Consider the following 15,369-nt stretch of genomic DNA (forward strand, 5'->3'; position numbering starts at 1 on the left):
TATGAGGGTGCTGTAAGGTTCATCAAAGTCTACAGTTTAACCGTAAACTACAGTATTTCCTGTGCTTGGCTTGAAGTTGTCAATTTTTTCTTGTGATTTGACGACTTCCTTGTAGTGTTTAAGTGTCCTGTAGTGGCATGTTTGTGGTTAAAGTTACCACGGTAACTAAGATTGCAGCATCTCTGTGTATACTGTGTCTTTCCTTCTCCTTCTCACGCTGCATCTTACTCAGTCACGCAAGCCTCTCTTCCTCCAGCTTCCCTCCCAGCAGCCCGTCCTCCCCACTCTCCATCACTTCATCTCACTTTCTAGCTCTGGCCTCATCCCTTTCGGTACTTCTCTCAGTCTGTATGTCCTGCACTCTCCGTCCCTCGTGGGCACAGCCAGAGTTATATTACGGCGTGCGTGCAGACTTAGAAGGTAAATGTTTCATGAGGGCAGACGTGAAGTTGGGTAGGCAAGGCTTTAAGGATGTATTCTGAGTGCGTGTGTAGAAGTGTTTGCATTTGATTGCATCTGTGAGCCTCCTCCGGTCAGGCAACGAGAGAAGGCCAGCCCAGCGGACACAATGCGGATGTGTGAAACAAAGAGGGTTGTGCTTTTACCTCACACTTTTCTTATCTTTTGTGCTTGTCTTGTAGCTGTTTATCACACTTCTCCCTCTGTAACTGGTCGGGCGGCGCTGCTCATTATTTGCGCAATTAATTGCTCAGTCTATACATAAAAAAAGTCCAAATGTTTTGTAAAATGTTCATCCAGAGCCCAAAACGATCTTCAAGTTGCTTCTTTTGTCCAACTAATAGTCCAAAAAGAGCAAAATCCTGCATTGATGAAGCTGGAAGCAGGAAATGTTTGACATGTTTGCTTGCAAAATGAGCGAAAAGATGAATTGATTAAAATAAAGTTGGCAACTATTTTTCTTTTGGTCCACTAATGAATGAATCAACTAATCTTTGCAGCTTTTGTAACCGGCCTTGAATGGATTTTGAGGATTTATTGGTCCATTCTGTTCTTTCTCTCAGCTTTTCATCATTTTTATGATTATGATTTTCCTTTTCAGTGTCTGCTTGACTGTATTAGTCTTGTCCATTCTTAATCTACGTCCTAGTGATGTCACCGTTCTGACATTTCTGTCTTCAATACAAAACCTTAAAAGAATACAGATTTTCGATACCAATGGGAAAAAAATTGAGGGTGAAATTTCCGAATTTAATTAGATGATAAATATAAAAGGGCTGTGACAAGACACAACTTTTTCTTGGCTGGTAGCAGAGAATGTCGTAAACATTAAATATCACACTTTCTTTGGCAACATTCGCTCTTTTCTCTTTAGATTAGGCCTTTTATAAACAATGTGTGTGTGTTCCTGTCTTCCATTTACTATCATCTGCTGACATACCCTCTATCCAAACTGCTTGACAACCTCCTGAAAACTCAGCCTCTCTCTCCTCTTTCTTATTTTCTCTCTTCCATTCCTCAGAAGTATCTCGGTTCCTGCGTGCATGCGCCGCCTTCCTGCCCTCAATCTCTGTTCTCCGTATTTTGACAGTAAATCACAGCCTTGTGTGAAGTGACACCTGTCCCCATTGTGTTGTTTTGCCTATTGAACCGTCATGTTCTTTGTTCCGTAATAGCAGGGGAAAGCGCACCTCCTGTGTGCACCTAGCTTTTACGTGAATGTTGGAATAAGGCGGCGCTATAATACCTTCTAGATTACTTTTCACTGCCGTTTGTTTGGAGACTAAACGCTTTAAATGTTGTGTACAGTCGACGTTTTTTGGAAATTCCAAATCAAAGCCAATTAGATTTGTGTAAATGCTGATCGCTTTTGTGTACTATTGAGTTCCAGCTCGTAAAATGCCAGCCGGATCAAAGTCGCCGGCTTTTGTTTGTCGAGTGTTTTGATTGTAAACAAACGGGGCGTGTGCAAACAGAGTTGTGTTCGGTTTCCTCACACGTCGCGTCCAAATGCGGCGCTTTGGCAACGTGCGTGCAATCATCTCTCAATTTCTCACACATCGAGCTCACACCCGTGTCACGGCAGGAAATTGACACGTTTTGACGCCGCGCTGCACCCTGATTGAAGTGTAATCGGAACTCTGCACCTTTTCAGAGTGCCCAAATGCATTGTGGGTGATCTCCAGACATGATCATATCTTCCCTTACTTCAATCCGGTCCGTGGCAAATTGACAAATAATACCAGGATATCACATTGCTTCTATCACTACGCCTCGACATTTCTAGCATCGCTCACACACACACGGCTGCACTAATCGATTGAGGCCACTTGCTGGTTCATGTGGCCCCTGACAGTCTACGACTTTAATGGTTTGTGTGCGTGTGTGGGTGCCTGTGCCTACATGTTAAGTGTGTGTGTGAGAGAGAGAGCGTCCACAGCCACGTGTGTCGCTGTGTGAGCGTGTGTGTGTGTGTGACGAGCAAGTCCATCGCTTTCTCTCAGACATCCACTTCTTTAATATTCTCCTCCTTCCCCCGCTGCCACCGACACACACTGTGAAATAGAGAGAGAAAAGAGACAAGCAGAGAGAAGAATGAGAGCGACGTCTCAAAGGTGTTGTGCGGCACATAGGAAAGTAAGCCCAAGGTAGAAGGAGGGGGGATAAAATGTTGAAGAGAAAGAAGAAAAAATGATGAAAGAAAGTTGGAGAGATAAAGAAGCTGAAGTTGTTCGGGCGGTGTGTGTGCTTGCTTTTTGCAGACGGTTCTCATGTACCTGGTTATCAGCCGCCGCGGCTGGTTCTGCCCTAAAGACGGCTTAATTATCTTTCAGTCAGCGCTCAACAGGAGTGAAATTGGAGCTACTCCATGTGCACGTATGTCTGTGACTACCCACATGTAGCTGCTTGGTGGAATTCACACAGATGTACGTGCACATACACACAAAAACTGAGTGACCGTGTCAGCCAGTGAGTGCGCAGGTGCCGTCGCATCGAAGTGATCATAATGGGCTCACACACACACACACACACACACGCACGCACACAAAGCTAATCAATTCTTCACTACAGGGTAATTGTTTCGGCAATTCACTCTACAGTGAGATGATAGCCACAGGGCCACAGTAATAAAACAGCCGAGAGAGTGTGTGTGTGTGTGTGTGTGTGTGTGTGTGTGTGTGTGTGTGTGTTCCATAAAAGAGCAAAATTGTGATTTTAATCACATGTAGACTGCTTTCTTTGCTGAGATGTGTGGGGGACAGCGCTGCGTGTCTTTAATGTTTAGTCCTTGTGTGTAGTTGTATCTGTTTTTTTCAAATCAATGCGATATGTCGTACTAGTCTCAGCCTCAATCACAAAAAGGTGGGGCGCTGTGTGTAAAACCAAAGCCCTTATAGGCAAGTCCTCTCTTGGCAGCCATCTTGGCAACGCCCCTTGCAGTTATTTCAAGCTAGCAAGACCAGGCCCCTGTCTATATGAATGGGCAGAGCCATAACGTGAACATTAATAAATAAAAACTTGAGGTATATAATTGCAAGTCAAATCTGAAAGATTTCAGTGACTGTGCTGCAAAATAAGGCGTAATACGCCCTCTTTTCCGAAAGGTCATACTCTTCCCACCAAACAAAATGTGAGTTTAGTGTCTAACGTTGGAATAACCCCACTTTACTTGGTGATCCCGTTCATTAGCGTGATATCCTCCTCTCCCATGCTTATTAGAAGTGCGTCTGCAACCACAGCGTTCCAACTTTTGTTGGAATCGAGTTTGTAAAATCTAATAAAATGCATTTAATGAATTAGTGTCATGGTCGCTGTGGACTACACACTGTTGTGCTCACATAATACACATTACTAACTTACTCTCTCCTTCCCTTCTTCCCCTCTCCCTCTCAGACCTCGGCTCCAGGCTCAGAGGAAGTTCGCCCAGTCGCAGCCCAACTCGCCCAGCACTACGCCCGTCAAAGTGGCCGAGCCGGGCAGCCTGAACACCGGCCTGGCCACCGTGCCCTCCTCGTCCCTCACATCGCTCTCCTCTTCGTCCCTGTCCTCTTCCATTCAGGACCTGTCCAGACGCAAGCCCAAGACGGAGGACTTCCTCACCTTCCTCTGCCTCAGAGGTAAGACACGGCAAAAAAGGAAGGATGTTGTTGAAGAAGACAGCTGCAGATACAATATAGGAGGTTATTGTGAGTCCAGGACACAGGCTGAGGCTGGAGAACATTTTGCTACTGTTTGGCTGTCTATGAATAGGCCTGAATAATGATTTCCATGGCCTGGCCTGTATGTGCAGCTCTCATATAACAGTCTAGAGGGAAACCTGAGCTGTGGTTAAACACTTTACTCTGCTCTTTATTATAGATGCTCTCACATGCACACAAAGAGAAAAACATAAGCAGTTCAAGAGTTTTTGTGAAGTCAAGTTTTGATCACCCTCCACCCACTCACGCACACACAAAAACCACACGCGCACGGATACTACAAATAAGTGTGTACTCGCCCCAGGCTAAGATTATCCTGCATTTCATCAGCTTACACGTCTCCCCCTCCTACCTTTCAACAACTATCTGTCTCTTTAACACCTTGCCCATCACCCTTTACCACAGCAGCTGTTCGTTGCATAGTTGTCACACACCCCTCTCTACAAACACTACGCAGGTTCATCGACACTATGTAGCACCTTCGATGTCAAATGAACTGTAAAAGCCACGGCAGAGTAATTAGCAGTTAGTCGTGTCCGCGTGCCGCACACAGCGGCAGCATTGTTTCTTGGGAGTTTCTTGAAAAGGAATCTATTTTGGATGAATGCGAGCACTGAGATTCTATCACACACTCATATAAGCTGCCTGTGTACAGTAGCTCAAATTAACCAAGACCCCCCTCGGCACTCGCAGCAGCTAAAACAATCCCTGTTCTCTTTTGCTCTGGAGTTAATGAAGGATTCATGTTACTTATAATCTGCGCTCTGCTGGCCAGCAAACAGAGAGGGCTAGTCCGCTGCCAGGACACTGCAAAAAGTTTGTGCTAGAGCTCTGTAGTTCTGCTTAATTTCAAGACCCAGTCCCATGAGCCTGCTTTCAGAATCTCCACTGTGGTTTATAGATCTGAGCTTTCGGAAATCTTTGTGCAAAGAGAGAGAAGTTTTAAGATTCACAATCCACAACACTGTGTACTGAGTACACTGAATCAGCTGACGATGCACTAATGAACAGTCACTTCCAGGTAAACAACTGGAAGTTGTTTTGCATGGCGGAGATAAACCAGCATCAAAATGATTTTTTGGATTAAAAAGAAATGATTAGAACATTCTGTACTGCATGTCTTGTGTATAGACTGTTTTCCCTCCATTCATGTCTGTCTCTAGTCACCCCTTTACTTCTGAAACATGAAAGGAGAGGGAGTGACACATTCAAGGCCTGAATATAAAAAAAAAAAGAAAAAGTTTGGGACCATTTTCTCAACAACCTTGGCTGTGACTTTTCTCCGCTATCTTAATTTTACCCTTTGTTAAATACTCCCGCTCACCTTTTTCTTAAACGCGTCCTCGCGACCAGAATTAACTCATTTGGAAGACAAAAACCTCCTCACTTCAGATTAATTTACCTTTATCGTTATTAACCTCTGCCCATCTTAAAAAGTAGGCTAAAGCCTCCGGAGAGGCAAATTTAGATCCGAGCCTGTTGGGACGTGGCGGCTATACGTTGCTATTCTGGCGAGAACGCTCCCATTATGGAGTGTCATTTTAACCTTTCAGGGCTCATTCAGAAGCGTATAATTGGAGGTTGCTAAAACGGACTGAAGCTTTCGGTGAGAGGGGCTTTGATTTGCATATATAGGCCAGGATGTTACATAGGCTAATGATATAATGTCCCATATACTTTTGAAGTGGAGATTATTTTGGGCTCTGGGTGCTAAGCTAACCACTCCCTTATATGTGGAGCGCTGGACTAATGAGGTGTAGGTGACTGGTCCTGACTCAGTCTTGCTGCTTTCTCTCTTTATAATTAAGGTTAGGAATGGTGCCTTGCAAGCTGATTTCTAGTGTGTGTGTGTGTGTGTGTGTGTGTGTGTGTGTGCGTGCAAGGTCTCCTGCACTACCAAGGCTAATTTTAGAGCTAGGCTGCTAAGCTAACGATTGAACGGTTTTCCACTGTGCTTTTTCCACTCTGCCGCTCCCTGCTTTACCGCTGTATTTATAGACCCGGTTTAGCCTTGTATGTACGTGGGTCTGTGTGTCTACTATCCATGCTGCGAGGATGACATTTTGCTGTGCGGGGCTTCTTCTGCTCTGTTATCCCCCTTGGCCTCTCATGTGACCCATATGCAGGGACCCTTAGCAGGAGAGGGACATGGGAGAATGTCAGCAGAGCCCTTGAGGTTGTGCGTCTCTGAGTTGGCGCGTGTTCGCGAGTGCAAATCCGCGCTCACCGCTGATGTTGCCTGTTCTGCTTATCTCGTGCGTGCCCTGCTATTGTGTGTGTGCTGTGCGGTTGTGTGTGTGTGGCATCCAGGGTATATGACGAGACACAGCCCGTGAGGACAACCGCCTTAGCCTGGTTAATCTTTTCAAAGGGACTCGAGTCTTTGATATCGTCTGAAACCCCCAATCCCCTTTAAGATTCTGATGTGTGTCTCTCTGGTGATCTGACCACCACACACATTAGGCTGCTTCATGTCTGCCACCAAAACGCCTCTGACAGGATCACTAGCTATATTATGGGAATCTCAAATCCATGATCTCCCTTATCTGCTTTCTTTTCAATTTGATTTTGACTCTTTTTTTTTTTTTTTTCTTCTAGTTCTAAGGAAGGCATTTAGCCACATTTCTACCCCTATCAGTGGAGATTTCTGGGATACGTCCCAGGTCAAACGTTCACCATGTGTAAACATACCGCCCCACACACCCATTGCACTGTTTGCTTTTCTTATCTGGTAAACATTACACATCCAACCCCAAAGGCTTCTATTCATCACTCATTGTGACAGCGACATAAAAGCTGTTTGAACATGACGGATTTGAAGCAGCAAAGTTAGCGACAAGAGCAAGAAACAAATGTTATGACTCTTGTGAAATCCCAACTCAACCTTTGCGTCCAATCAGAGTTTGTAACTGAAGACGTCTCATTCTTCTGGGACTCTTTATTTCCACTGGTGGTGGTGTTGTTGCCGTATCCGAGCAAAAGTTATTTTTAATTCCTCCAGGGGGGAGCAGGGCTGCCGATTATTCTGATGCAACGTGGGAGTAACCGGACAGAGAAGTGAAAAAACAAGATTTCTCACTACTGTATAGAAGGATGCGCACCATGTATGCTCACCACCCACACTGTCTAGGGCCTATATACTGTATTTATCTCACCGCTCATCTCACACACACACACACACACACACCCTTGCACACAAGCCGAGTGCTCGGGCCTTGCCTGTGTTCTCAGAATGGTGTTTATGTGTGGTCCAGGCCTGTAGTTGGGCTGTTTATATCCATGGAGAAAGCCATTTGGGTGGTAGCCAGACAGTCTGCCTCTGGCTCTGTCTGCCTCTGGTAACCCAGAGGATGTAGAGCTGCTAGTGGCAGGGTGGGGGCAGCACTGAGCGGAGCAAACTGAATTGTAGGTTCATACTGAGGAGCTCAATGCTTTCCAAGTCAGTTAAGTGTTTCATTTCAAGAGGGTTAGGGTATATGTGCTAGGGTAAAGGTTGGGGGTCATGCTTTGGGGTAAGGGTCAGGTTTGGAGGTCAGGGTCAGGGTTAGGAGTTGGGGTTTGGGTCAGGAGTTGGGGTTAGGGGTTAGAGATTCCCACTGTTTAAGTAAACGGAGCAGACTTTCAGGATTGATAGTTGTGCTAGCATTCATCTTTTAAAAATCCAAAAATAAATATAGTTTTTGTTCATTCTGGAAGGTATTTACTTAAGTTTGAAGGCTCACACACATACAAACATCATACACGTTGACATGGATAAGATAAGAATAGACTAGGGAGTTAATGAATAACGATGTGCACACACACTCCTGGAAATTCGTCTCTCTTGCATAAGGCTAATTTTCAGGAGTGCGTGCATGTGCCAGTATGTCGGTGTGTATGTGCACCGCCGCCGTGTTTACCTCTGGGCCTTCTCCCTTTGCCTGCCAGCTCCCAGTGTGTGGTGCCTCTCTCACGGGTTCAGCGAGGCCAGTCTCTCTCTGCTCTGTTTACATAACCTCCCAGCCCTGACCCAGTGAACCAAAGACCTCAGATTCTTAGTACGCGATTACACGTGATATCAAATTCACATCTGGTTTTGAAGAAAAAAGACTGCCAGTCCCAGGAATAGTGCGTTGGACCTCTGTCTTTGTAGCTCGACTGTTAAATTTGATTTGGTTTGATGGTGTTTTTTACTGTCTGAAAGTCTTGCTTAACTAGACGCACATTTCCACTCCGGAGAATAGGAATTCAAGTCCGACAGCTACCAGTGTGTCTCTCAAGCGCATTGCTGCTGTGACAAATGAATTTCCCTCGGGGATAAGGTACTTTTCTCTCTCTCTTATGTGTGATTGCTGTTTGATTAAAGCCTGGAAACTGTTTGAGCAGAGTTGTGACTTTCCTGTCGCTCACGACGCTGCGCAGAAGTCGGCCCGCGCAACGCCGACTTCTTCCGCATTCTCCGTCAAGAGCACAGCCACTGTTTGTGGGGTTAATGGTTTTGCTGACATCAAGGAATGTCAATTGGAGATGTAATCCTTAATCCTCTCTCAGTCGCTCCCTCTCTGTTTCTCCCCTAGTGACTGAGAACAGCGTTGGCAGAGCTCAGCTGTGGGAGATAACTTTTCCTCTCCATTGCCAAAGAGCTGAGATTTGTCTCCCTTCCTGACCTTCCCTTAAAAACAGCGTTCGCGCTTCTTGTGAGCCACTTTGCCCTAAGTCAGCACGTCCACACGTCCCCATGGCAGCTAAAAACCCTCCTGATTGACTATTTAAATAGTCCTCATTGTTTCAGTTCCAGTTAAGGGGACAAAAGAAGGGTAGCCAGAGAAAGGAGGGTTTGTAATTATGCCCCCCTCCACCCTCCACCCCACCCAAGAGCCCCGTTAAAAATGACAATCCTAATAGACTCTTTCAGACCTAATTATGATTTGTCTGCGGTCGGAATGAGGTGGATGAAAAGCCGATGTAATTGGGGGATTGGGCTCAAGCCCTGTTGGAGGTCTGGGGAGAAGGACTGAGTCGTGTTTTTGTCACCAAATGTGTGTGTGTGGGTGCATACATGTGTGTATTGATGGATTCGGGGTCGGGATGCCAGCGGTCAGTATGAGACCACTCTGCTGGTTTGGCAGGCTCTTTCTGTCTTTGTCTCGTCTGCCTTCTCTCCCTCTAGACAGTCTAGATCTTGAATATATTAGAGGATCCAGATGTGCTGTTGTTGGATCTCTTTCTTACCGATCTCTGGTCCTTTTTCCTCCATGTCGCTTGTTTCTGTAGCTGATAAAAAATATAATGAAATAAAAAAATATTTTTCACATTCAGCTTCTGCTCCGTCCATAAAAACAAACCAAAGCTTTGACAGAACTACTTCCTGACTGTCCTCCAGTATTTTTACACTGTAGTACTCTACTTTTATTTAAGTACAGGATGTTATTACTTAATCAATGTCTGTAGACAGAAGTACTGTAAAGGTACGCGCACACTTGCGATACTGTATTTGCACATTTCACTTGTTCATGTCCTCGTCCCTGCACCCCTCAGAAACACACACCCCTCCTTCCATTTCTGCCCCAGGTGCCCCTGTGGTCTGTTTGCCATTGGCCCTCTGACCCCTGTTCAGACCAGTAAATTACAGCCATTTACCTAATGAAGCAAGTCATTAGGAGCTGATTGGGCCAGTGTGTGCCGCCCCGGTGTGTTTGTTTGGTCTAAGAGAGGAGCGTTTGCTCTGTCGCCAAGATAAACGAGATGTCTGTGCAGCGTGTGCATGTGTTTCCTTTAGGTGCACGTGTGAGGCTTCATGTACGTGTGCTGCGGTCACTTTACTTTGAGGCCAGAAAATTGTACTTTGCTACAAAGTCCGGTTCAACCACTTATAATTGTCTACATCCTACTTCAGATGCTGTGCGCCAAGAAACCACAGAATAAACACACACTAGGCGTGGGCGACGAGGGCTTCTTTAACCAGACGTGGTGTGAGAATCTCTTCCGTACCGTTTGGGTCACTTTGGATTATGTAAAAGCCGTATTTCAGTGTTGTTGAACAGTTACTTTTTGCCCTACAGACCTCCTTTAGAAGTTAAAGAGAGCAGGTAAAACTCGTTTTATCTGCTATGGGAATCTGCTGCCTCTACACATTTTTTTTCTCTCTCCAACTCTCAAAGGAGATAATTAGAAACTGGCAGAGCTGCAGTGTGAAAACTGTGATCCAAGGCACAACAAGATGTATTATTACCAGGCTCTATTTTTTCTTTTTTTTTTTTTTTTTTTACTGTTTGTAAAAGCTTTTCTTAGGAGCATGAAGTTTAAACTTAAGCTTTCAAAATAAATTTAACGTGACGTGTGGTAACCACGGGTCCCCCGGCTTGCCATTAATAGCCGTTAGCGCACTTTAAAATGACAATTAATCTAAGCTCAAAGATGCAGCTTATGCTTTAGAAAAGAGAGCTGGAATAATGATTTCAATATGCCCATTATTTTTGTTCTCTAAAGTAATCCATCAAATCAACATCGTTTAAAATTTACAGCAGCTTGTTGGAATTTTTCTGGCTTTCACGCTCCAGCGTTCCCAAAAGATCTCTAAACTTTCTGTTCTTAGTTTCGTAGCTCGTTCTGCAGTGGAGGCTGTTTAAGAGAGGATGCTGCAGTGTGCAACGGTACACTGGTCTGTGTGGTACTGGTGAGCACCAGCTAAGCCTTGTACCATGTCTCCTTTGTCATTAGGAAAGCCCGAGCTTAGTCAGGGTGTCACTTAAGTATTGAATGTATCCTCACACTGACACACAAATGTTTAGTGTGTCCAAGCTGAGCTGCACTCTCCACTGATACTGTGTGTTTCTACATCACATTATTCTTAGACGAGCTAATGACTGAGCATATTCTCTTCAGACCTTGTGACGTTTTGCTGCTGCTTTCTGGCTTGTTCCTGTGTAATTGAGTAATTTTGCTGCACTTGTTTTTATCTCTACATTTTTATTAAGCCACTTAATGATGTATTGAATGTGTGAAATCTAAGATAAGTACGCAGCACCCTCCAAAACAGGACTTCTAATTAAATAACTGGCCTGGCAAATTCTTAATTCACTTTCTCTCGTTTTAATCTGTATAGCTTAATGCAGGCTAGTTAAATTCAGCCCATTTTTCAGAGGCTTGACTTTATTTTAATTGACATATAATCATGTATTGCTTCCCATTAATGTCCTTTAAGCACTGTGGCCCCTAAAAGGGGAATACAAATGACAGTCGTTGCTCATGCTATGCTGCAGTAGATTTATTTTTTCTAGGTCTGGCAAATGTACTAAGTCTGGTGTTTCCTGCTCATAATGAGCCAAATTTAAATTAATCGCAGCTACGAGCTGCACGGTAATAAAATTACAAAAGTGTGGCAATTGAAAAGTAGTTGTAATGCGTTTTGCTCACTGTGCCAACCCTTTAGAAAAACAACCTCAAAATGTAGCTTCAGATCTTTTTGATTGCAGAGTAAGAGAACTATTTAAGTTTTTTTGTAAACTTGAATGAACAAACTTTTTTAAAAAAAGACGCACCCAATGAGAAATGTATGGATAGTACGGATGTTGACACATTTTACTTGGATGATACTCATACTTGAAAAAAGTACAAGTACTGGGGCTCCAGGGTGCGACTATTTTGGTTGTACACCCAAAAATCTGCCAAGTGCAACCAACATTTTCGTTGGTCAATGGCACACCAATGTAAATAGTTACTTTGGAGCCAGTGGATGCTTGTTTCAGCTGGGTACTCGCTCAGCACAAGCAGGAACCCATTCCAACCCCCAGCCAGAGCTCAATAAACAGGTCCCCGTTTAATACTAGAAAAATGTATGTTAAAGAAAATGCACACTGAGATGTGGGCTCATTGAGTGTGTAGGGTTTGATCCAAACAGGCTTGCTAATTGTCCTCTTGAGGTTATATAAATATACATATATATAGGGCCTCCAAAGGGGAGCTGGCCTTTGGATCGAAGGCTACCTGTGGTGAGAGGTGGAAGGCTCCAGCAGGTTGTCGATTCAGAAGCAAACACACTCACAAGCAATAAAGCGTTCTCCTGGTCTGTTGTTTTATTTGTGGCAGAGATCAGCATATTCCTGAAAAGATTTTTTATGATGTTTCTGGAAGCACCCGAGGCATGATGCAGCAAAACGGGGAAAAGAAACTGTGCTGTGTGTGTGTGTGTGTGTGTGTGTGTGTGTGTGTGTATATAAGTAGATGTGTCTATTTCTGTCCGAACACAGTGCCAGTCACTGCTGCAACACTCTCCAAGTCTGCCTCAGTTTTTTTTATTTTTTTTATCCCTGCATCTGTATGACTGAAGCAGCTGTTTGCACACTGATTTACGAGTGCAACATTATGAGATTTAATAACATAGCTTTGGGCTTTATGACCTTTTTACGAGCGCGAGTGTGTGTCTACATTCAGCTAACTGAGGTAACATTATAGGCTCAATCCACTGCCAAAACACCATGTTCCTCCTTTCCAGCACGTATTGAGCTAGATTTCTCTGAGATGACAATGAACGTGATTGAGTGTGACGGAGAGAGGAAAGTGAAAAGATCGTCGGTTTTCTTCTCCAATGGGGGGGGGGGGGGCGGGGGGATTGACAGTAATCCTGTTTGGAAGAGTGAGAGCGACAGATTTAGGATTAGCTCAGCACCGACTCGTTTGGGTTCTAAAGTAACTCTTTTACAGAGTTAGATATTTGAGCGCTTGTACGGTATATATGTCTCAATAAAGCTGTCAACATCAAGGGTCTCTGTGGGAAGACGGCCTGTTACCTACTCCCAGTGCTCTGTGGCTTTACTTCGAGCTATTAGAAATACGTTCTGCAATCCTCTACTGTATATCTACCGCCACCGCTACTACTAATGTCTCGCTTTGGCATTTGCAAAACACAAGACAGACACCAAAAACAAAGGTCAAGGTCGATGGATGAGTCATGAATCTAAAGATGCAGATTCAAGAAATAGACACAGAATAAACTGCTGAAGTAAACTGTCATCGTCTTGCAAATCATTTCAGCATTGCTCGTCTGTGCACGTCCTTGATTATGTTTGTGCGTTTTGAGCACATGTGCATGTGCGTGTGTGGGTGAGAACGTGACAATGAAGCCGCTATGTGCAGAGCAGTTTACAAAGCATCAATAGGCCACCAACTGAGATAATGAGAGATGAAAAAGCAGCAGCACAATCACCATTATTCACAAGCGCTTGAGCAACTTCTATTTTTATATTAATATTTCAACACTCGCATATGGATGTTGATTCATCTGTAATGTCAGATATTAGGATGAAAAAAAAGGCCCTTTTGTCCAGCTGCATATCAAGTAGGATAATGTATTCAAAGTAAAGCTGTTTTTTTCAGTACCTTTTTCATATTCTTATTCTTTTCCTCCACCTCTCTGCACTCAGGTTCATCGGCCCTGCCCAGTAACATGGCCTACTTCGGAAGCTCCCAGGAGGAAGAGGACCTCGAGGAGGAGGATGACGAGGAGGAGGAGGAGGTGAGGAACGGAGTCCACTCTCACGGCGGGGGAAGCAGCAGCCAGGCCTCGGCCTCCTCCTCGTGCCACTCGACACCCCGCAAGGGCAAGCTCCCCGCCAGGCAGCCGCTCAACGGGCATGGTAAGGACGGGAGTGTGGAGTGCAGAGTTGACGCCCTTCCTACATATCCCCAGAGCTTGATGGGAAATGCAGTCATTCACGAGTGGGAGCAGTTTTGTCTGTATTCACTGTCTGAGGAGAGGATGGCCAGGAGTTCGATGTGCAGGGGATGATAGTGAGTGAAGAGGAGGTGGAGATATGGCACTCTGAGAGCGAGAGATGGATGAAGAGGGAGGTGAAGGGGAGTGATGCGTGATGCAGCGGCAGAATAACTAGAGAGGAATGGAAAGATCCATTTTGGAAAAGGATTTGGAGTGAAAGATGGAGAAACTAACGGCAGGAAGAGAAAAAACCTTGGGCCAAACAGGAGCTCAGGATGAGTCATGGGACAGAAGACAGTGTAGTAGTGCTCGTCTGTGTGTGTGTGTGTGTGTGTGCGTCTGTTTGTGTGTAAGCAATTTCCTAAGTTTGCACTCTTGTTTTCCACTGCAGAGACTGGGTAAGTCACATGGGACAGCAGAGCAGCACATCGACTCTTTCCACCCCAATTAACACTTAGCTTGCTAAGCCCTAACAAGGTGTTTATGCACACACTGCAACAGCTGGCCGGGGCCCTCGACACACACACACACACACACACACACACACACACACACGCAGTGACAGCATACGTACGCCCCTTGGGGCACATAGACACTTGGATGAATGCACATACACACACTTGGTGCACAGCGTTTAGGAAACTGCGTGCATGGGATTGGGCCCATGAGAGGAGACTTGCTCACAGTCTCAACATTGATGACGATTAAAAACAAGAACGCTGCAAAAATCTTCATCTAATCAAGAGATTTGTTTCTGTTATCAACATCTCAGAGCGCAGTTGTTTTCACTGAGTGGCGTTCATTAGAAGTGTTTTAACTCTGTATATCTTTGCGTATCTCGACATCATTGCAAATGAGGAAAAGCTCAAAGATTTTCGCTGCTTAAATGGTTTGAATAGAATTTAATTGAAAAATAACACTTGATTTCAGAAAATCCTTGAAAAAATAATGTTTTGACGAAGAAAAACAAACTCAACCATGGATGAACAATGATAAAATGTAGACTGGTGGCACATCCTGTGTTTGTTATTAGAGCCTGACTGATTTATATGTTGTCCACTATCCGACGACAAACAAACGGGGAGCAGCACATCACCAAAGTAACTGCTAACTAGAGCTGCTGTTAGCTAGTTATCTTGGTTAGCCGTGCGTCAGGTGGTCTGGGAGCTCAGAGCACCAGGGGAGTGTTGGTGTTTACACCGCACAGGAACTTTGGATTGGGATGGGATGGGGCTAGCTGGTTAGCTTGCTAAATGCTAAAATAAATTTAATTGAATTTGATTAAAGTTTAGTTCATTTCTCAAAACTGTTTTCAATTAAAGTATTACACATTGCACATTTAATGTTTAATAACCACATTCGAGGAATCGTTGCCAAAAAATGCGTGTATATCGGCCGGTAGATGAAGTATTGTTCAGGCTCTATTTGTGATATCCATCGTTTTAGTTTTAGACCTCCAGTTTTTTTACAGAGCTATTAAGAAACAATTTGAACCCGCAGGCCCTCCCTCTCTGCCAG

General features: G+C 44.6%; 1 protein-coding gene across 1 annotated transcript in view; it reads left to right on the plus strand.

Annotated features, from left to right (window-relative positions):
• The window catches only part of jarid2b (jumonji and AT-rich interaction domain containing 2b), a 109,063-nt gene that overhangs the window by 72,663 nt on the left and 21,031 nt on the right, over positions 1-15,369 (plus strand). Inside the window, exons 4-5 of the mRNA XM_084380235.1 lie at positions 3,853-4,076; positions 13,559-13,771. Coding sequence (XP_084236361.1) covers positions 3,853-4,076; positions 13,559-13,771 — 437 coding nt within the window. The remainder of the gene's footprint in view (positions 1-3,852; positions 4,077-13,558; positions 13,772-15,369) is intronic.

The sequence above is a fragment of the Pagrus pagrus genome (assembly GCF_965226575.1).
Source record: "Pagrus pagrus genome assembly, chromosome: 17".
Taxonomy (NCBI): domain Eukaryota; kingdom Metazoa; phylum Chordata; class Actinopteri; order Spariformes; family Sparidae; genus Pagrus; species Pagrus pagrus.